This window comes from Bombus impatiens, unplaced genomic scaffold, assembly GCF_000188095.3.
Source record: "Bombus impatiens unplaced genomic scaffold, BIMP_2.2 scf_0914, whole genome shotgun sequence".
NCBI lineage: Eukaryota > Metazoa > Arthropoda > Insecta > Hymenoptera > Apidae > Bombus > Bombus impatiens.
Window position 1 is genome coordinate 364252 of NT_177333.1, and position 23068 is coordinate 387319.

At 37.0% G+C, this 23068-nt stretch overlaps 1 protein-coding gene across 6 annotated transcripts in view; it reads left to right on the forward strand.

Moving 5' to 3' along the window:
• Positions 1–23068, forward strand: part of LOC100749574 (thyrotroph embryonic factor) — a 102114-nt gene that overhangs the window by 10474 nt on the left and 68572 nt on the right. For 4 of the 6 annotated variants that reach the window (XM_024370743.2, XM_024370742.2, XM_024370745.2 and 1 more), the window contains exon 2: positions 2610–2639. The exons of the other annotated variants lie outside the window; for them this stretch is intronic. In XM_024370743.2, the coding sequence (XP_024226511.1) occupies positions 2610–2639 (30 nt within the window). The remainder of the gene's footprint in view (positions 1–2609; positions 2640–23068) is intronic. 6 annotated transcript variants of the gene reach the window in all.

Consider the following 23068-nt stretch of genomic DNA (forward strand, 5'->3'; position numbering starts at 1 on the left):
TGGAATCTCTTGTTTATTTATGTTTTATGCTTTGTTACGTTGAGAGCGATATATTCGCTGATCGTACGGAGTAAATTTAGTTGGTCAGATAATTCACTCAATTATATCACATTCTCGAAGATCTGATGCCCGTAGCACACGCATTTCCACGTGCAGCCAAGCTCGCACGTGGCACCGTGCATCCTGAAATGTGTTTCATTTAGCAAACTACAACGGCGAGTAGACATCGCGGAAGATTTTATTTCACAATTCGCTATTTTATTTCCAATGGAAACGCGCCGATTATTCTCGAAAACGAAGGAACAAGAAATAGATAATTGTTAAGGTAATTGTGAAATCTCGTGCGTTGACTACATTTACCGTATCTTTCTCGCGTATCCAAGCATTGAAAGGAACAAGCACGGTCGTTTATTGGAACCTGGGTTCCAAGGGGGAAAACATACGATAACTCATATTCGCGATTAAAGCGAAACCTCGGCTAGTTAGCGTTGCTAGGCACCGGTGTAATTGCATCCTGACAGTGAATAGATTTACACTTCTACTCGCGGCTTCTAGCTTCTGCCAATATCATTCTCTCTAATCAAGCGTTTGCATACGTTATTCATTCATGGTGGCTGATGTCTGCTCACCGGTAGCTGTTTTCTTCTCGTTTATTATTCTTATTGTGGCTAATACGCCGACTTTCCCGATAAATAATAATTTTCGTAGTTGGAAGATGAGAGGTTTTTAACGCGCTGAATATTTAACATTATTTTCAGGCAAATTGAGGCTTTCGGTTGGAACGAGAGGAAGGTATAATTTGCACCTGGTAATGATCGGTTGGCGAGAGTGATGACAAGCGCACGTTTTTGGAGGTTTATTTAACTCGGTTTGTAACAGGCGTCAGGATCGCTGCAGATTATTTTCCATTATGAATCATTACTTACGGACGGTGCGAGCTCTTATTCACACAGCGAATTGTATTTTTAATTTGCGAATCTTTTAAACTTTTCGATTTCTCCAAACGTTTGAATCTTCGAGTCCAAACGCTCCTCCTAGCAATTTACTTTACCAATATCGTTGTCGCAATCCTGATCGATCTCACCTAGCCTTCCGTACACTGCGTTATCCTCGAACTTGCAAATTACCAAAATTCCCTCCGCTCCGAAATTTCCCTTAACTTTGGCCAGCTTTCTCTTAACCTTGGGAATTGCAAAACTAAGCCAAAAGAAATCTGTGTGCAACTGCTACGATACTCCGAATGAAAAAACCATCAACCGCAGCACCGAAAGGGACACATCGTCGTTTCCTTCTCGTGTCACGATACGTCGCAACGAATGGCGATATTTTTTTCCGGCGAAAGGGGACGAGATGAGACAAAGACTAATAAAGGGAATGAGGACGTACGTAGAGAGTGAAACGCGAAGAATGAGGCTGAACAAAGAGAGAGAAGAAGAAGAGGGGTCTGCTTTGCGAAGGTTGCCGTCGCGAAGACAGTTTGCTAAGCGCGTCCGTATACGAATACTCCCACTTGCGTATTATGCGAGAACAGAGATAGGGTATCTCTCGCGAGAGGAACATTTTCCCGTTCTTTTCTGCGGCGAACGCTGATCTCTGACCCCGAGTCCTCCGAGATCTCGGCCCAGAGACCCTCCCTGCTTTGCTGTGCTGGGCCCACGCTTCTCACGACACGATCCTGCGCGACTACTCTCGCTCTCTTTCATCTTTTCGCCAGCTGAAATGATATTCCGTCACGAACGATGGACGTAAGTGCAAGATACGGAGATGTCCAACAGATACGGAAAGATCATCTCCGTTGCTTCTTTAGTTTCAGGTATATACAGGCGAGACATTTCATTTAGCGCGTGTACAGTGTTGCTACTAGAGAGTATTTGCACGCAACCGTATTCTCCAACGAAGCTTTTGGTCCAAGCGTTGCACACATTTCACCCTTAGAGTATCAGATTTTTCTGGTCGTATGAAGATCGAATAATAATGAAAGACTATTACTGTGTATATATATATATATATATATTACTATGTTACCAATATGTTATGACATATTATTATATTACTATATATTGAATGCTATTGAACGATACGAAATTTAATATACTTTGGTTCTACATGGCCAAGTATTGTATGTAAATAAATACAATATCTAAATACAATAGTGTGCATATACTATTTTGTAGTCTCTAGACGATATAAGTGTTTGTTCGTGGTTTTTATATTCTATATATGTGGCACCGATCGTTAGATACATTCGTACAAGGTGCGACACGTGTATTTTGCAAAATTATCTTTTTCAGCAAACCATAATAAAAACATGGATCTCGCGGCAATCGCGATCACCGTAGAAGCGAGAAATTTCAACGTTCTGTCAACGATTACATGTATATAGTAAGCTAAAAAAGAAACAGATTAGCCAAAAAACACGTCTTCATCTTCTCTATTTCTTTGATCTTTCATTGTCTTTGTTCTCGATATAACTCGTATCGAGATTTATATCAAAAATCTCTTTTCTCCTCTTTTTTTCATCCTGTCGCTCTTTTTATAATCTGTCTATTTATCTTTCTCATTATCATACATTGACGTTCACGCAAATACTGTACTTGTATCATTTTCAGGTGACCCCATGATAACATCCTCTCTGAAGGGTAAGTGACAAACGACAGCTCATACATTTCTTCTTTTTTTTTTCTCTTTCTTTCTTTCTTTTCTTTATATTCTTTTTATTTTCTTACGCGTTTTTGCATCCACAACCCCGGACGAACGATCCACGCAATGATCGTCGTTTACCACCATAAATCTTCTATCCTAACTTTTCTGGAACGAGGACAATAGTGGGACGTGTTCTCTCATTTGCATGAGTTTTCTTTCTTTCCTCAGTTTTCCATTCACGCTTTTACTCTCTTTCACACACGTAGGCATTAGAAACGTGCATCGAAGGGTATCGAGAACTTGACGCGACGTTCGTAAGGACGCGCAATGATCCGCGTGCAGATTTTTTTCGCGTGACGCAATAATGAGATGTCCAGGATCTTTCGTCCCTTGGACGTTGTTTCGAAATTCTGATATTTGAAAATTTCCAAGTTTGAAAATCTGCAACCTCGATATTTTTCATATTTAATCTGATGCTAGAAGAATTTAAATGTTTGGAAATTCGGAGCTTTGGAACATTGGATATTCGAAACCGTGGAGCGTTAAAAGTTTCTAAGTGAAAACATTTGGAACATTGAAAAACGTGTAATTCGAGACAAAACATTCGAGACATGGAATGTTTGAGAATTTCTAATTGGAAGATTCGCTGATTTAAATATTCGAAACATTTTGAGCTTTAATAAAAATTTGGAGCTCTGAATATCACAAAATTTGAAAGTTTTCAATTGTAATGATAGTTGTCCTTCGAGTCCAAACTTTTAATTTCTGAAATACGGTTCTCAGAACGATATCGATGCACTTGCAAGCGATTAGGAAGCGTAGGTAGAAGCAGCTTAAGCATCCGTTTATTTTACGGTAGTGAACCGATTAGGTGTAGAGAAGAGTCAAACGTAGTATAGTGAACACGACGAGTAATTTCTCTAAACACGAAACAGGCAACATTCTACTCTACTACAAATTCAGAAAATGACAAGACAATTAAACGAGATTGACAAGAGCAGATGAGAAATCATTTCATTTTACTTAACACCTTTTTACTAAAAATCTTTTGCTATAAGGATTTCTCCAATCAAAAATTGAAAAAATGATCTCTTGACGATTAATTCATAGAAATACTATAATTATAAAAAGTAACAGCTGTTTGAATGAATTAACCTGCGTGTCGTAAGAGATGTGTGACAAATCACGAAAAAAGCTAGAACTCGAGAAACGATACAGCCATGAACTAAAAATCGAAATAAATAAATAAGGAAAAAGCAGGAGGAAAATCAGTAAGAAAATATAGTAACTAAATTAGTAAGAAAATAATTTTCAGTTTGAATAAGACTAGAGTTTCAAGTTGTACAGTCGGATATAAATGGGATTGGCTCGTGGACAAAAGCTGTTTAACATGTACATTAATTCACCGTGTTTCATCGTCAATAATTTATAAGTCGCGAAGCTATTAATTACGCATCTCAAACGTACGCACAAGTATGCGGAGAAGCCGTGGCGATTGGTTACGTGCCATTATAGCAAACAGGGATCTGCATGGACCTCTTTTCTCTTTTCTTCATACGTATTAGCTATCGGCGATTTTCAATTATTTTCATTATGTAAATCGCGATAACTATACTTGTCGTTGTTTACCTTATTAACGCATTATTAATACATTGATCGCCGCGGTGGTCGTCAGTGACCCACATTCACCCCATTTTTCAGAACGATTAAGACGATGTTAAATCGACGGACTGAAAGATTTTCGACGATATGAATGGCTTGGATAAAAATTGGTTAAGAGCGGGCCAATATAATATTTTCCAAGAATATCACGTTGCAGTGTGTTCGAATCTATCGCGGGGAAAATTTACCAAATTTACGTGACAGTCGACGTGTTGATTTTTAAATCGTGCAATACCTGACTATCTATTCAGGAACATTGAGTGTTTGTCTCTAGTTTTAGTTTGTCAAATGAAAATAATATTAGCCATCCGCCTGTAAATGTCCTGTCGTTTAATAATTTCGTATAATCTTCAATTTTAATTTTAGTAACTAGCTTACGCGTGTCTTAAAACGAAAAAGATCAAGCAAATCGCCGTGTTAATCAACCGAAAAGCAAATCCGATATATCGTACGTAGCGAAGGATTTGAAGAGCATCCGAAAATTATATCCTGAATTTAAGTAGCATGAACATATTATGAGAAGGAGGCAACTAATGCTCGTCGGAGTTAGCTCGGCTCGAATAGCGTGGATTACGCGTTAAAAATGTCCTCGCAGGTCGTCACGTGGAACGATCGTTTTACGTGTTTCTCGGCTGTCGATCTATGCAGCATGTCTGTCGACATTCGACGAACAGATATTCTTGTTTCACCGACAGCACAACATCGCCGTGCTCTTACATTTTATCTCGCAAGATGTGGCAATGCCGTGTTATGGCCTAGCCACGGCTGACGTTATGGAAGGATAATCCCATGCGGTCGACGCTTGGGTCTCAGATTTCGCGCTGAGACCATAATCTGGTGTGCAGGGGAAACGAGAGGAAACCTGGACGCCAACCGGCTCACCCCGTGTAAACTCGGCTGCTTCCACAAAAAATTCGTATAACACGTCAGAAATTAAGCCGACCCCGCGTTAACGTATCTTATTATAGCGGCAGATGTTCTTCGTTTTGCTTTGGCTTAGTCGTGGATTAGGTTTAACGCGGTTAATAGGTTGGTCATTGTTACTGTATCGAGTAAAATACGGCGCGCAAAATAATCCGCCGTGTTCTCGTAAGATTTGCCCTTCGATCTACCTACAATGATGAAATCGCGGCCAGCGAGAACCTACGTATTTTGCTAGGCAGATCTCGCTATAAAAGGGTTCGAAGAGGGAATTCTAGCGCGAAGTGAGACACAGAATCAATCTTTCGAAGGAGATTTATTATGGCGATAGTGCGGAGATAGTGCAAGAAGAGTAACACCGAGAGTTCTAATAATAAAGGGGAGCGAGCAAAGGAAAAGAAAACGAATCGCAGCAATAAATCAGAGAACTTACGGCATATATACTTGCACGTTATCGTATTTATTATGGCATTTGTACTAATTAATTAGATAGGGAATCCGGCGGAATAGGACGCGTAAAAGCGAGCACGACTAGATTTCTTCTAGTAAAATATGAAAATATAATACCACTTTTGTCGTTCTCGGCTTAGTCTTCGAGAATTATCGAGTTTGAAAATTTATCAAGTACGCTTAAACATGGATAATTCCGGACTAGATAGGACTGAATAATAAACGGAAGATTATCCTGCGTGTAAAAACAAAACGAGAGTGTAGAATCAAATTTTTCCGTCTAGGGCTTCATTTTCACGCGTGTGGTAAATTTTCAAATTTATTTCCCTCGGAAGCAAAGCGTCTTGCGAAGAAATTTTATTCCGCCACTTTGACTTATTTTCACGCGTAAACTTACTGTCGATTATCTAGTTCTACCCAGTCTCCAAGCCGCGAATGAAAACGTGTTATTCCATATTTGTTTTCTTACTTTTCCACAAGGAATCACACCGCGACCGCTCTTACACGTTTTATTCGGCCGGCCACTGTATGGAACTTCATAGGCTCGTTTAATTTTAGTGATTTAGTAATCACGTTTCACGTGACTACAAAAATTTAACGATGTGCGAGTGAAACGCAGAAGCTGATAAAAACGGCAGATGCTTTTTTCGTAGCCATTGGACATAATTTTCACTTTGGAAGAACAGCAGCTTTTAAATGAAGACGCATACGTATTCTACATATGTATATAAGAAATAGACGATACGATGCGTTTATTGGAATTTAACGAGCAGTTTAGTCGCTGAAAACACGTCTCTTCACGCTGACATCGCTTTATTCATCTCGCTTCACCCTGTTATTCAAATAGTTTTCCATCATTACCATAGGGCGGCTCGTTATGGACATGTATAATTACACTTGGTAATAATAACAGCGTATTGATACGTCGTGCGTATTCTCGTTTCGTATTGCGCCTGATCGTTTCATCAATCCTGTTTATCGTTACGTTAATACGCGCCCAAGGATACAAACGTGTCAAGCTGGTTGGTTTTTCCTACTATTTATTATACTGTTAAATCTTCTTTTCCTGCGTGATCGACGCATTGACTTCTAGACATTTCGATGGAAAATCTTTGATAATAGTCGAGGGAAGTTTCCATTAAAAATTTGTCTTTCTTCGACCTTCCATCGCGTTCGTGTTTTTTAAACGTAGACAATCCAACTTCGTTAGGTTCCATGCGGTTAGGTTAAAATTAGAATGGAAAATTAGGACTAAGCTCGATATCGTCAAGGTAGGATTATGATTGACATTAAAGGAGAGTCAGAAAGTCTGTGGTAAAATATTAGGTCATCCTATGAGTGACGCAGTCATTAATTTCCATATACTTTCATATACAGATGGAAATAAAAAGTTACCCGTTGACAATCGATTTTTAGAATTCATTACTTTTCCTATTAAGTTTTGGAAGTTTCTTCAATTTTCCGTTACTTCGATTGTAACAACTCTTGTTGTTTTAAATTGGTCCTTTAAAAAAAGCGCATTGTGGGATGACTCGATGCATGCGGTTACAGAAAGATAACGAGAAAATGGCAACTTTGATTTATTTTCATCTCGGTTCGCTGAAAGAAAATTTTCCTTCTCATCCGTATCGTGACTTATCAGAGTTTCGCAAGATATAAAACGGTTTAAGAATTTTCCAATTTCGAGAAAAATTATTTCCATCGTATCGCTTAGAGATTTTGGAATATTCGTTAACGTCCATAGAAAATTTTCCAATTTTCCTCTCCTATTATCTTCGATAAGAGTTTGTTTCGTAAGAGTAATTTTCGTATTTAATAAGAGTCTAATAAACGAGAACTAGAAGAATTTCTCGAGAGTAAAGACGTGGCGTATCGATGTTGGAAATATGATTTCGAAGATAGAGGAATCAGACGAAAAAGGAAAAGCAGAATGCTTCGGAAAGCGGGAGGCACGACGACTGACAGAATCCTCCGTACACCTATATACACGAGTTTAAATCTCCTTTGTCAGCCAGAAGTCAAAGGTTGATCTCCGGAGAAATTCAAGGAAGAGCTGACTTCGAATTTACACCGCCCCTCGGTATTCCAAGATAATAGAAATTTATCGACGTACAGAATATATAGGAAAAAGTTCAGCAACATAGTCTTTCATAGTTCTTCAGCTTTTGTATCGTACGACATCTACGAGCTTGAAACTGTTTCACGTACCAGAAATACGATTATTCGGCTTAAGGATACGACAAACGTATTGTGCATAGTTTACGAAAAACTAAACTGCGAGGATGATTAAAATTAACATTAATTAGTTTGACTTGTGGGTACGTCAGATAAAAATAACGAATCGAATTTTATGGCAAATTTGTTGAATTTTCTATATTAATATCCTTCTATTTTAAATTAAGATTTATGGTCGTATTGACTATTAATGTCATGGATGACTTGGCACAATTATATTCATCTTCGTTGTAGTACATGCAGAAATTGGAAAATTTGTTTACCTGTTTGATTTTGCGTGGTACATATAATGAAATTACACATGATAAATGCATATAATATAATACATACATATATACAGTGACACGCTGAAAGTCATAAGTTTCAAAAAAGTTATTCCCTTTTGAAGATCGTTCGAACACTTTTCTTCCATCTCGCTTCTGTAGTTGAGCATAAATTTTGATTTTTCCGAAGGATGCAATTACATTGTGACGTTAATATTTCCACGTGAGTTCGTGATTTCTTTTATATCGCCACGTTAATGTTAGTGCAAAGTTCTTATTGGAAAGCTCGTCGTACAAATCTTACAACGTAGCTAAAACGTCATACTTTTGTAGGAGGTGCGAATGTGAATAGAATAGTAGGATTAACGAAACATTTGGTTTGGCTTTAATTCAAACTGGACGACTGGTACTATCTTAATTTCATTCATTAAACGAAAGACGTCACATCGGTTGCCAAGTGTTCGTCCCTGAGAAATGAATTTATTTCTCTTTCTAACAGCCAATTCGGATAATGTGATTTGCTCTTGGCAGAGTTTGGAGAAGATATTGAAATTAATCTTGATCTTGAATCGTTTGGTAAGGCGAAGAAGCATGTTAAGGACAAAATTTCCTTCCGACTATTGAAGATCCTTTCATGAACTGTATTAGATTTGGAGTAAGTTTAAGGTTTGTACAAACTACGAACAGCTACTACAAACCTTGATGATCAATTCTTAGGTCAATTCTCAAGCATTCGTTTTATAATAACAATTTTTCCATTTTTATCATCAATTTTTCTACGGTTTCGATCTTCTGTGATTCAGGATCCGCGACTTTTGAAAATCATAGATAAACGCATAGATATCGCCACGTTACAAAATTCGAAGAGTTGGATTTTCAAATTATCTCACAAGCGCCCTAATTTTTACTCTTAACTTCCCCCAACTTTCCGCTTACAACATTCGAAGCATCTAAATTTCTTAGCACGACAAACCGTGGAATTTCAAAGATTTCTCGGCAAACTTCATCGAAGTGATCACCGAAAAACAACGCCAATTATCGAAATCCAAGTTTCCCAAGCTTTTCGCTCCCAATATGTATGCATTCCAATTAAAAAAAAAAAAAAAAAAAAAAAAAAAAAAAAAAAAACAAACAAAAAAAAAAAAAAAAAAAAAAAAAAAAAAAAAAAAAAAAAAAAAAAAAAAAAAAAAAAAAAAAAAAAAAAAAAAAAAAAAAAAAAAAAAAAAAAAAAAAAAAAAAAAAAAAAAAAAAAAAAAAAAAAAAAAAAAAAAAAAAAAAAAAAAAAAAAAAAAAAAAAAAAAAAAAAAAAAAAAAAAAAAAAAAAAAAAAAAAAAAAAAAAAAAAAAAAAAAAAAAAAAAAAAAAAAAAAAAAAAAAAAAAAAAAAAAAAAAAAAAAAAAAAAAAAAAAAAAAAAAAAAAAAAAAAAAAAAAAAAAAAAAAAAAAAAAAAAAAAAAAAAAAAAAAAAAAAAAAAAAAAAAAAAAAAAAAAAAAAAAAAAAAAAAAAAAAAAAAAAAAAAAAAAAAAAAAAAAAAAAAAAAAAAAAAAAAAAAAAAAAAAAAAAAAAAAAAAAAAAAAAAAAAAAAAAAAAAAAAAAAAAAAAAAAAAAAAAAAAAAAAAAAAAAAAAAAGCGAAACGATCAGAAAGGGTTTGAACGCACAACTTTACGTAACATGGGAGATTACGACGCGTCACAATGGACACGACCGACTTTCGATAATTGATCCCCTCGATCCATCTGAATAATCACGATCGTACAAAGGAAAACCGCGTTATCATCTGCTCGAATCGCGTTCCCTTCTAACAAATCCCTCCCCCACTTTTCTCGATATCTCTAGCAATTACCATTTCTCGCTACTCTAACCGATTACATAATCGATCGAGGAGAACAAAACTATTTTCGCGACAACCGGGGTTGAAACGCTTATATAATAAAATTACTATTCATCTTTGTCGTTCACACGATTTTTCCATTCTTTGCATTTGTTTCTCCTTTTCCTTTTTTCCCCCATTCGTTGAACGGTGATTGATTATAATTATAAGCCTCTGTCTATGTACTCGAACGAGCTAACGAGCTTACCTCGGGAGTGCATAACGAGCCAGTCCCATCGCCATTATCGCGATTTACTCGGAAAAATTCATCGATTGTCCCGTACGCGTGTGTTTCGTCTAACGAACCGTTCTCGTTTTCTCGACCTTTGACCAGAACAGAAAATCACGTTTCTCGCCTTCAACGGCCCTCCTTCTTCTTCGTCCTTCCGTTCGTTAGCTCTGATTAGGTTAAATATATAGGACGATAAGTATGCCAATTATACCACTAATGGACGATTCTTCCTTGTGGCTCTTCGTTATGCAGATGAATCGGAGAGAATTCGATGGACGGGTGGAAATTTTAAGAATGGATAAGGGTCGAGGGATGCTGGACGACGAAGATCTGATCGAGGATTGACAAGAGGATGGAATTAATCGCGTCCTGGTGTGTGACATAGTTTCGATTTTTCAAATTGACGGCTTGGAAGATTTAAGGCAGGCGAAGTATTTCTAACTATAATTTATTTTCATAGAAATAGATTTTTAATCGCGGTATAGTTGAGATTTTCCGTAGTTGTAGAATCTATATGGGATAATAGCATAGAAGAAGACTCATGGAGATTATTAACGCGCTGTACGAGGATCTTTTTTCGCTAATTACTCGCACGAGCCTCGTCAATTTGATGTAACACCCGAGGGTGTTCACGCTATTACTTATTATTATAGCGTTCTTCCAGTAAACGATAATTGCGAGGAGAAAATTAAAGAGGAGAAAGACGAATGGTTCAGAGTGATTTTTTTTTATGGAAACCTTCCTTTCCTTTTTGCATACATCGAATTTTCTCGTTGCTTTCAAATACCAAATATCAAATTTTCAAATATCAGAATTTCGAAAAAACGTATTAGGATAACAGGGTCGAAAACTGATTGCTAGTTTCAAAGATATCGTAACTTGAATTTTGCAAAATAATAAATTAATGTTAAACTAATCACTTTTCGACCGTGTTATTTTAATAATCTGGTATCCTGTTTCGTAGAATGACGAGAGGATTCGATGCATGAGAAAGAAAAGGAAGGTTTCCATTAAAAAAAAAAAAGTGTAACTGCAAGAGATGATGTCATTCTGTCATTTGTAGAAAGATCGATCCGGGACTTTGTGACTCTTATCTTTTCTGGTATGGAACATATACATTTAGTATAGTTTAATGGCAAAACATGCGACAGAAAGGTGTGACAATGTTTGTTACATAAAGAGCCCTGTTTATCAATTTAACATTATTCTTATCGAGTCTATCGATAGCTAGTATATCGCTTTGCAATTACGCCTGCACGATAATTATACATTCATTGTACAACTTCTTGAGAATGCAGCTAGACGTGTATTGCTTCGAGTATCAACATTTGGTGTGAATATGAAGAAGGGAGGAAGAGACGTTTGTGCCTTCTCTTCGTGCTTCTTCTCGCTGCGAGACAAAGCTGAGATCATCAAGATGGAAGCAATGCGAGGTCGAAAACGTGTGAATGAAATCCGTGAAGGAGAACTAACGCAAATGCGTGTGAACGACGAAGAGGAAAATGAATTATTTATCTCTTCTATTTGTTCATATCGATCTTCTCATTGTGTCAATTCGATGCGCGAGAGACACAGTTGCGAAAATGAGCGACTGAGAATTAAAATACCTACACACGCGAACCAAATAAACATTCTGCGCTGTCATCCAATTTCGATTCACAACTGCCTTCCTTGTCAGTTCGCTTCTCTTGCCAATATTCGTAAGCTGCCTCTGTCTTTCATCAAGTATCGTTGAATTGATCGAAGAACAATTTATAGATGATGATCGAATTAGTCGATAATGCTAAGACTCCAAACTAATAAAGAAACTGACCGAATAATTTACTTTTAATGTCACGCAAACCTTCTTCGTAAATGAATATAAAAAGTCACGGCGAGAAAAGAACACGCTTAACGGCACGTTACTAAAACGATCATATTCACGCAAATGATAATTGCTCGCGGACGACGTTGTAATTAGTAGTTTTAAACTTCATCGCAGCATTACGGCACTTCTTTGCAAACATACGATCACGCTCCATACTAAGCACATGTTTCATATACTACCTTCATTCCTCCATCTCAAATGCAAAATATTAAACTATGTTATCCGCATAGTCTTCGAGAGAAAAATGGTCGAGACAACGTATGGTCCCATTTGTTATATGTCATTCAAAGTGGTTTCCCTATAAAGACAGTGTATTTTCGAAATCTTTTTTCTACCTGTAGCATATTTTTTGTAAACTCCACACGATTAAAATACGCTTATTCGAAACGTTCTTTGTCACATGGCCGCAAACGGCAGAGAACTAGCGAGTCGCGTTACATGGGACACCCTGTATACGCGATATGACCTTATTTTCGAGTTATAGCTTATTTTGTGTTGCAGCAATCTTTTGTGTAGATAAGACCAAGAATTGGAATGTCGGTGTATACTGCTTTTGCTGCGTGGTTTGAGTGTCGTGCAAGCGCCGCGTTATGAATGGAGCAGTCAGTGTAAGGCTGCGTGCACACAGGCGACCGTCTTTCTTTCTTCCTTTTCCTATCAAGAAGAAACAAAAACAGACATACAGATCACGGCGATATCGCACGGTAAAACGTCGCCCGTCGAGTTCCCGCGTAAAAGCCTCGCACGTCCGGTGCAGCAAGATTATTCCGAATTTATGGTAGTGGCGTCGTGAAAATGAGTTATTCACAGAAATTGCGAAACGTCTGACACGCGTCTTACGTATGGATTGCCGTAAGAACTAGGTATCTGTATAATATACGGTGAACGGTTTCTGAAATGCCATTTGCCCGAGAGGGAAATGTTTCGAAGAAACAACGCGAAAGAAGCTGCAACTCGAAAACCAAGTCGTATCTGCTGTACGTTTATGCAAGTTTTTCTTCTTCGTTTACCCCGTACCTTCGATTCGCATAGTCTGAAACAGCCTGTATAATTTATATCAGAAATTCTATAGATTTCAACAAAACTCGTAGCGAATGGAAAAAGCTTGCTCTGGCTGGTCATTTAAATGGAAGAAAAATTCATTTGAAAGATCGCGCGTACAAGTAGATGATTCGTTTTCAAGGATACAAAGCAATTCCGAAGCTCCGCGATTTCTACCGCTTTTTACATCAGAAACGTGTGTAATTATCAGAGACGAGGAAAGAGTAATTACGCTCAACGTTCGCATTTAATTGGTTGACTTTGCGTTGGCGAAATAAGAGGCACGAACTTTGCCAACAAAAAGAAAAACGTGTCACTTTTAGAAACTAATTGGACCGAGGAAAGAAGTTTGCTGCTTTCTGAGAAAACGTGCGATATCCATCAATATTAACTTGTAATTATCGCCGAGCTTTTGATTCGTAAGAGGCTAAACAAGGGAAGATCATCTGTTCTTCTTCCATGTTATATTTATAACAGTAGCATAATTTATGTCTTTAGCGACCGTTCTTAAGGCTAGATTTAAATAGAGCATTCTTAATAGAGATAATAAAGAAAAGGAACTCTGGTATTTCTAATGTTACGTAATTAATTAACATAGATAATTAATATATAAAGCAGTGACGCAAATTGAAATCATTTCAAGTTTCTCGCCTTCAGATGTACATAATACTATTGAAATTTCGTAATTATCTTCGAATTTTGTTTTCTCAATCCTCGAAAATCGAGGCTTCACGCACAGTGAAACACATTTTCATCCTGGTTCGATCCTTGGACGCGATCTCAGCTCGTTGCCTCGTTAACGTGCATTCCGTGATCACAACATATGCTCTGTACACGTCGTTTCTTTAATTGTCAGGTGTCGGTAAAACATACAGGCTCCTCCGCGCAATTTATAACATAAACGCTTTATGACGGTAGCAACATCTGCTCGTCAGCTGTGAAGTTATCAATTCTCGAGTCTCTATGGTGAAGAAAAGTCGTAACCCCTTTGTCCATAGGATATAACGACTATAAGGAAAGAACGCGATAAGTCACATTTGCTGTCTTTTTTTCGCAGAAACACCTTTGACATTCAGTTTGCTGTCAGTCGGTAATAAAAATGTTACCAAAATTGTTCTTTCATTTTAGACATAAATATGTATGTATTTTTTCAACTTTCAATGTGTTCAAAATTTTGCTGTTTAGTTTTCACGTTGCTTGCCTTAAATTATACATTTGGCTTTTACGTATTTTTACACTGTATGTATTTTGCCATTCCATTCGAAATTCTCAGCATATCCTAACAATTTATACGTTTTATTTCATTTGAATTTGAATTTAATATTGATAATTATGTAAAATACCGTGCGTTTTTCATTTCCTTTAAAACTGTCACCGTATTGCTCTATATTAATAACTATACACATGACTTCCGCAAAACTGATAATATTTTTTCATTGCTTTAAAATATTGCTTAATAATTATATCTTTGGTTCCTATAAAACTTGTTCAACTTATCAGTATCACCTGTTCTTAGAAAATCTCCGAACGCAACAGCTCGTTTTCATTTTCAGTTATTTCTATTCGATCACAGAGTGGTATTAGAGTAAAAAAATCGATAAGAACGTGCTCGTCATGTTCTTATCATGCGATCTTCATATACGAAGCGCCGTTCTTAATAGATTTCGTTGATCAGCAGGTTTGGACAAGGTCAGTAAAGTGGCGTTAATGTATTTTAGAAGAAAAATAGAAACAAACAAGGGGAAATATCGTTGGACGTTACGAATATCGTTTGGTTACGGGCATTGTGATACTATTTTTAAGCGCATATCGAATGTTCCACTTTCGGACGAGCACATAATAAATTGCTTTCTCTTTTGTCCGCCACGATATTTTTGGATCTTGTCAATGCAATCGTGGGTTTTGCCGATTAAATAAGTCGCGAAACGTCACTTTTCAAAACGAAATATAATTGTTCGATTCTATTCTTCGTTTTTTCCCTTACTTCCTGTGTGTGGCTCGATTATAAAAATTATTTATGTTCGTATAATTATTATTATATTCGTATAAAAATTATTATTGTTCGTATAAAAATTGCAGACGATGAGGATTTTACGAGTTGATAATTTCTCTTCTTATTAAGTTATTAGCGTTTGGATTTTATATTTCTACGTTATCAGGACTTTACTATTTATCATTCTTACGTTAATATAATTATTGTAATAGCAATTTTCCGTATCTAAGACACGAATATTTAACGTTCTTCTTTCTACATGACTCGTATTATAATTCTCTGTTTCTAACGTACAATTTCGAGTATTTTAATTCTCTATACGCAGTGCCATATTTGTAAGCTACCAAAGTTTCCACTTTTAATTCTTAAATCCCTGGTATATAACAAATGGACAAAAGAAACGTTCGTATCTTTGAAATATTAGTTAGATCAACTTTCATTATATAAATTATTTTTAATATTAATAGCAACAAATATTATTCAATATTAATAGCAACGTTAGATCCATAATCAATCCAAGTGTTACAAACGAATTAAACTTTGAAAAATTAGTTGAATTAACTTCAGTTATATGAATCGTTTTTTAACATCAATAGTAATAAACATTATTTAATAACACATTTAATAAACGCCAAAATTAAATCCATAGACTGTTACAAACGAATAGAGAATGCATGGACAAGTTTCAAAAAAAATTATATAGATCAATTTCAGCCATATGAATCATTTTTTACTATTAACAGCAATAAACGGATTCGTATGAAACCTAAAGCTATTCAGTTATTTTTACCATTGATTCGATTATATTCAACATATCTCACTGAAGCAAAACAAAAAAAAAAAAAAAAGAAAAAGAAACAAAAAAGGAATCAGAATCAAAGATATTACCATAATTGTCCATGATTTCACGGCAGTAGAATTTCACATTTGTCAGAGTAGAGTTAGCCTTGGAAGATCCAGGGGCCAGACATGTGAAAACGAGAACTTTCGGCAATGGACTTTCTCCTCCTAGTGAAATGTGCCTTGGCCGTTTCTCCTACCGCGGCTCCGGAATCGGTTCGCCACTCCATTCGCCCTCTTTCTTGTTTTTCTCACTTGAGAAGGGCCGTTCCCAAAATTTTGTCAGTAACTCGGCCACGAAAAGCAGCACGCTTGGCCGAAATGGGACCGCTTTCTTCCGGACACCCGTTAGACGAGTTCCACATTCTTATTTTTTTTTTTTTCGCGCTCACGTTAGCCACTCCCGGTGATCAAACCTCGATTGAATAAATCTGCTCGCATACTTTCTTCCCTATTATTTTAATCCTCTTTTTCGGATTCCTTCTCCTCTCTGATTTCTGTAAGAAACTTTTAAGGTGGTGCTTGTTTGAAAAACACGTGTCGATCAGATTTCGAATCTTGGAAATGTAGAGGATTGGATGAGACGTTGGGAGCTTTTAATTAATAAAGTATTTTTTGTAGGATGTAGTAACGTAGTTTTGAAAAATTTTCTTTTAGAATTTTTTTTTTAAATTTATCGATAATCAAGGTGACTAGGTGGAAAATTTTTGGAAATTGCTTGGTTTATTATTGGAAGATAATTTTTAGAAATCGATTGTAAAATATTTACCCTGATTACTCTGATTTTTATGCAGCTTATTATATCAATTTCGACACTTTGCTGGAAAAAGATTTTCCGAAATTACATAATCTACAAATTAAACATATCTAATACACACTAACGTAAAATATCTTCATTTGCTTTAAATCTACTTTGAATTCTCCAACGAAGATCAAGGAAAGTGTTTAATACGTAGTTTCAAAGAACTATAGTAAGTAAAGATCATAACAACGAAATTCCATCGGAAACCGAGAAATATCTCTAAAATCACGAAGCGTAACCAAAAATTCTAACAGCACGATTTCTCTATCCATGATTTACAATCACAACAAGTGTTTTATCCATCGGTATAAATCGTTCTATTATCGTGGAATTGAAAAAAAGCTGGCCTAATTCACGAAGCATCCCTGATTCCCGGGTTGCTTACGAAATATGAAGAACGTGTTGCGGTAAATCAGTCGGAACGTCTCACCTCTTTTCTCCTTCGCTCGTGATACACCAGGAGTGAAAGGAAGCGGCAGGATCAACAGGTTGTCTCGATTCCCATTTCGTGTAGCATCGTTAGACCGTAGCAACAGTTTAACCTTTAGCCGGGAAACGAAAGCGTCTTTGCCCGCATCGAGATCTCCGGCCTCGTTCGAAAAAACCAGACATCTTGTTATACTAGTTTTCATCGTTTCTGACGTCGTAGTATTGGCACAAAGTAGAGTACGAATTGATACAATAATACTTCAAAGATTCATGTAGGTACGTTTATATATTTCTTTTGGTAAGAACAGAATCATAGTTGAGTTTATGATTGACGGAAGAAATATAGAGAGATTTTTTGAGTAAACTGTTGTGAGTCAATATAACTTGATACAGATTTAACATAGTAATAGCAAAAATGTATTAAGGTTCATTATATTTGATATAAATTCAATATATTATACTTGCTTCAGATAAGATAGAGATAGAAACCATAGTTGATTTTTATAATTAATAGAAAAAATGTGGGGAGATTTCTGGCTAAAGTGTTAAGATTCAATGTGCTTGATATAAATTTGATATAGTAATAGTGAAGTATTGAGATTCAATATATATACTTCGATAGGGATACAGTTTTAAAATAAAGTATGGCAATGATATTAATTCATGCAATGCAATTTTATAATTTCATAGTTTTTAATATATTCTAAACAAAATATCAAAACTGTGGTATACATTTCGTCAATCCTAAATTAATGATTAGACTGCGGATTCTTATGCAAATTTATATTTTTATAAATATGATGAACATACTGGAATCTAAGTAGAAAATTGTTTTACCTACTAAATATTATAGAAAATACTATGCTTTCGGTATTTTATGTATTTTTGCACGTTACCTGCATCTTGCGCATTTTTGCGACTTTAAATTTCTCATGAATGCACAAAAATCTGCACTTCACACAAATAATACTTAGACTTGACCTACGCTGCATTTTTATTTCTCTCTCTTTTGAAGCTCTTCGCTATCAATTCTCTATTGAGAATTCTAAGTAGACTTGTTAACGTTAATTAGCGGCGCAAAGGCAACTTAGATGCTTATTAGACTAGATTATCATCATAGTGTATAGCTATTGCAGTATACATGCACACACATGTACATATAATGTATGTAAATAATAGGCAAAATATAAGTAGTTAGATCTGGTAAACAGATTTCGGTAATTCGACTGGGATAGGCCTGAGGCTAGTACTTTAAACTCGATAAGATTTCCAATAAAAATTTGCACAAACAATATTGAACAAAATTTGCGAATATCCTCGCAAATTTCCCTACTTATGTTCGACCTCGACGAGTAAACAAGGAAAGAAGACTAATATTTTCGGGATCCATTCATTGTGAAACACGTTACCTCACCTCGACACTCGCTCGTTCTCCCATTATCGTAATCCAATTAGGTCGATGACACAGCAGAAGTCGATTCATCGTGGCAAAACAAGCATTCCAACTAAAAAAGGTATATCATCTGTTGGCTGACAAAAGGGAGGATGTACAAAGAACAGGGAGGAGGATATACTTTTGTTGGTCGGAGAACACGAAGGCGACGGCGATGAAAATAAAAAAAGGGGGAAGGAGAAGGATGAGTAGAAAGGATGAAAGAAGGAAGAATGGGCGAATATAAGGAGGAAGAGACGACAACGAAACGGAGGAGGAGAAAGGAATCCTTCCGTGACCCGCGCGAGGACTGCTGGCTCCTCGTGGTTTCCGCGTTCGCACAACAGGCATCGCGTTTTACGGGTACGGGACCGGTTCACCGGTGATTCAGAGCTTTATGCCGGTTCCAGCAGAATTAACGTCGGCATCTTCCCTCCACCGTTGCTTTTTTTCCCTTTCTCCAGCGAGGGAGCGACGAAGAGAAAGGTCGTCGATGCGAACGAAAACGAAATGGGAACTCTTCCAAGTTGTCCGGTGAAGTAAGAGCCATCGTTTTCTTCCAGCCGTATTCGACAACACCAAGATGTTGCTCATTTTCTTTGATTTTCTCGTTTTTCTGTCACGATGATGAAGCGTTTAATGGAGAGTAGACGTGGTAACAGCTTGCTTTAGGAATATGACAATATGATATATGCTTTAGGATTTCTTTTTTTCAAACTTGGATATTTATATTATTTAGGAAGGTAAAATATCGTTTTAAAGAGTATTGCGAAAAATTTGAAGTATTTTTAATATCTACGGTAAAACTAAACACGAGGCTGACCCACAGCTAACGAAGCGACAGAAAGTAAATGGTAAACAGTTGAAAAAGAAGTTTAATTCGATGTCTATTAATAAGATATTCTAATAAAAGAAAAGGTTATGAAACTAGTAACGTTAAAAAAGTTCAACTTGTGGTTTGGCTTTGGGTTACATTAAACTGCAATAGACGAATCACGAAATAAAAGTGACGAAATTTAATCCGGTTTATGCCATATTTTCTAAATTGAAATAAAAGTATTTATCATTGTTTGAAAAAAAGTCGAAGATACCGACTAAATTGTAAAGTATTGCAAGTGTTGAATAATTGAAAGATCTGTTAGTCATTCATGCTCTATATTTGTTTTAAATACTTGCAGATTTCTCATACAAGGTATGTGTCATATATGCATAAATATCTTTTAAAATCAGCTTGGCATAGATACTTCGAGAACGCCCGCTGTTTCGTTGGTTTTCTTTGATTTTTCCTCTTGAGATGGTAAATGGTGTATTCATTAGGAATGACAAAACACAGTAGTAACACGTGTGTTGCGCATAAACATTTCGTATAATCAGTGTAACATAATTGCACGTATAAAAGGTAAGAAGGGGTAGTAATATTAAAACACTGAGCACCATCAGCATTCGAGGACTTTTAAATATACCTGATTCGTGATTTTAATTCGTGATTCTGATTCGTGATCGTATCACTTGGACAGAAGCGATATTTTAAAGAATTCTCACATGTTCGTGGAAGATTCATTTGTAGATACGTGTAAATTCTTCTAATCAATGTGAGGGAATTCTACATTACGAGGATGAATGAAAAGATGCGATTTGCTAAGATAAGGGGAAATTCCCAAGTGACGTGATAAATTACAGAATTAGCTCCACATTAAATGCGTTAATTGCATTGAATTATAATACATATGAATTATTATAATGTTCAGTTTGAAAATTCATAGACAGGGAAACGCAATTTTGAAAGTTTCCGAATCGGTCGTAAATCTTTTTTATCGGTCATAAATTAAGAATTGAAATTAGAAATCGAAATTAGGGATTGGAACTAGATATCGGAATTAGAAATTGAGACTAGAAATTGAAATTAAAAATTGAAATTAGAAATTGAAAATAGTCGCCGGTACTTGAGACGATCTAAGGAACACGCGAATAGAAGGAGGCGACAGTGTGGTGCGTGGCCGTTAGAATCTTTCTTCGGCGAGGAAACTCTCTCTGTTCCCCACCTTGGAACCACCATGAAACGGGCCTGTCCCCTCTCGAACGCCACGGCGTCGCGGTATTTCGCCACTTTCGATTTTACACGGCGAGTACGGCCGCTCCGTTACTGTTAATTTCATGGATCGGTCACGATCGAAACCACGCACCAGGAAGTGGGTCGGGCCCGACATAGAAAACGGGGACAGCATCAACTGTCCTCTTCGTCCGAAGCGTCGTTTGTTCTAGTTTTCCCTTTTTTCTAATTCGTCACGCCATCGAAACGGAAAGTCGTCTGTGGTAGCCTTCCGATAATTCTATGAGACACGAATCTGGAAAAAAGTATTTACAATAGTCGAAGAAAGTATTTGAACGTTTATCAAAAAACTCTTCGATGCATATATCGTGTATGTATTATATTAAAAATATTTTGAACTTTCATTAGCGCTGTGTCATGATCATATTGGTGAAATTTGAAAGCGTTTTAAAAATGTAAAAAAAAATGTATACACAAAAGTGTATTTGGTAAAGAATTAAAGAATTAAGAATTATTAAACATATAATCAGCGCTAAATAAGATATTTAGCCTGAATATCGAGGCTTATTAATTGCAGCTTCTATGTACATTTTTAGATTTGTTTCAGACTTCATCAATGTAACGATGGCAAATGAATTTCAAAATCTGGAGGTATAATACGCGTATAATATGTTCATGAAAGGTTTATACAGGTGCTCGAATACTTTCGCGATTTATTACGTGTTGTAATCCTGATTTTCGAGCACGGATCTTGTTTGATCCTACCGCCGCCAGTTCTTACCAGTAGAAAGTTCCGAACTGTGGTCAGACACCTTCGGTAAGAAGCTAGAGGAATCGATCTGCCATTTTTTTTTCGATTGTAATGGTTTTTGCGTTAGAATTAGCAGAACGAGGAGTCTGAGATCTCTCATTGTTGCTATTTTTGTTTCATAAATTTAACTTTATCCACTTTTACAATTATTTATATACTGTGATTTTAACGTTGAAGATTTCTAGATTTAGTAATATCCGCAACTGCCCAGCGACATTGCTTGGTAATATAACGAAATGTACATGGTTTAATCGAATAATTTTCGCGAGGAAATATCCGAAAATAATTGGACCCCGAAAAATAAACAAATCCATCTTTAACCTACCATTCTCGCAACGTCAGAAACAGAAAAATAGGAAACACAAAAGACTTCATCAACGTCATAACGGAACTCTGCTGGAAGACTTAGAAACTCCGAACCAACTCAACGTCGCTGTGCTTGCCATTCTAAAACACCCAGAGAGACGACCGCGGCCCGGGGTTTCGCCTCGGAATACGGAAGCCCCGTTTGCTTGGAAGCCCATTGGCTGTCGTTATTCTGCGAGGAAAATCGAGAAAACCACTGGCGGAGAACGCGCAAAGAAACAACCAGTCGTAGAACCTCCCTCGAAAGACCGCGACCTAACCTACACCGTGCGAGAAACTACCCTTACAGGCTTTCATATTCGCTTCACAAAACAATTCTCCTATAACCTAACAAACTCTGTACGTATAAGAAAGAACAAGGACGAAGAGGGACAAAGATGGATAGAGTAGGAAGTGGCAGAATCTTGCGCGTAACACTCGAGTAGGGGGAGAGAGAGAGAGAGAGAGAGAGATAGCGTGGAGAGGGTGTGTGGTGGGAGGTGAGGGCGGGTAAAAGCGGATGTTTGGTGAACGCGAAGAAGACGACGGGTACGAACGGGTTGTGGAGGAGGGTACGGACGTACGCGCGTGTGTGCTCGCGAGAGAGAAACGTTGCGTGGTCTCTTGGTAGGGAAGCTTGGATGTATCGAGAGAGGGAGTGACACGGAGAGAAGGGAGAGAGAGAGAGAGAGAGAGATAGAGAGAGAAAGGAATACAGATAGCGCGGAACGTAGGAACGTTGGCGAGTGGCAGTGTCTTTCCGGACGCCGCAGCTTCGAGTCACGCACGCACGGTTTCTCCCTCTCTCTCTCCCTCTCTTTTTCTCTTTTTCTCTCTCTCTCTCTCTTTTTTTATTCGTTCCTGTCTACCTGTCCGTCTATCTATCCACCTATCTGTCCCTCCCTGCCCCGTTCAACGTTTTACCCCCTCTCCATCATCTTTTGTATACATACATGCGCGTATGCTCTTTCTCCCTCTTGGTTAACGTTACCCTCTCCCTTCCTCCTGAGAAACTCTGTCCATCCCTCTTCACGGTCTCAGCGAGTCTGTCTTGCTCTCTCTGATTTCCCTTGGCGGCTCCACTCTGCCCTTCCTCGTGCTGTCTCTCCCGGTCGGAACTTCGCTTCTCAGGACGACGTCGAGGCGCGTGATCGTCTCTCCCCCACCGTTAGGAACGCGGCC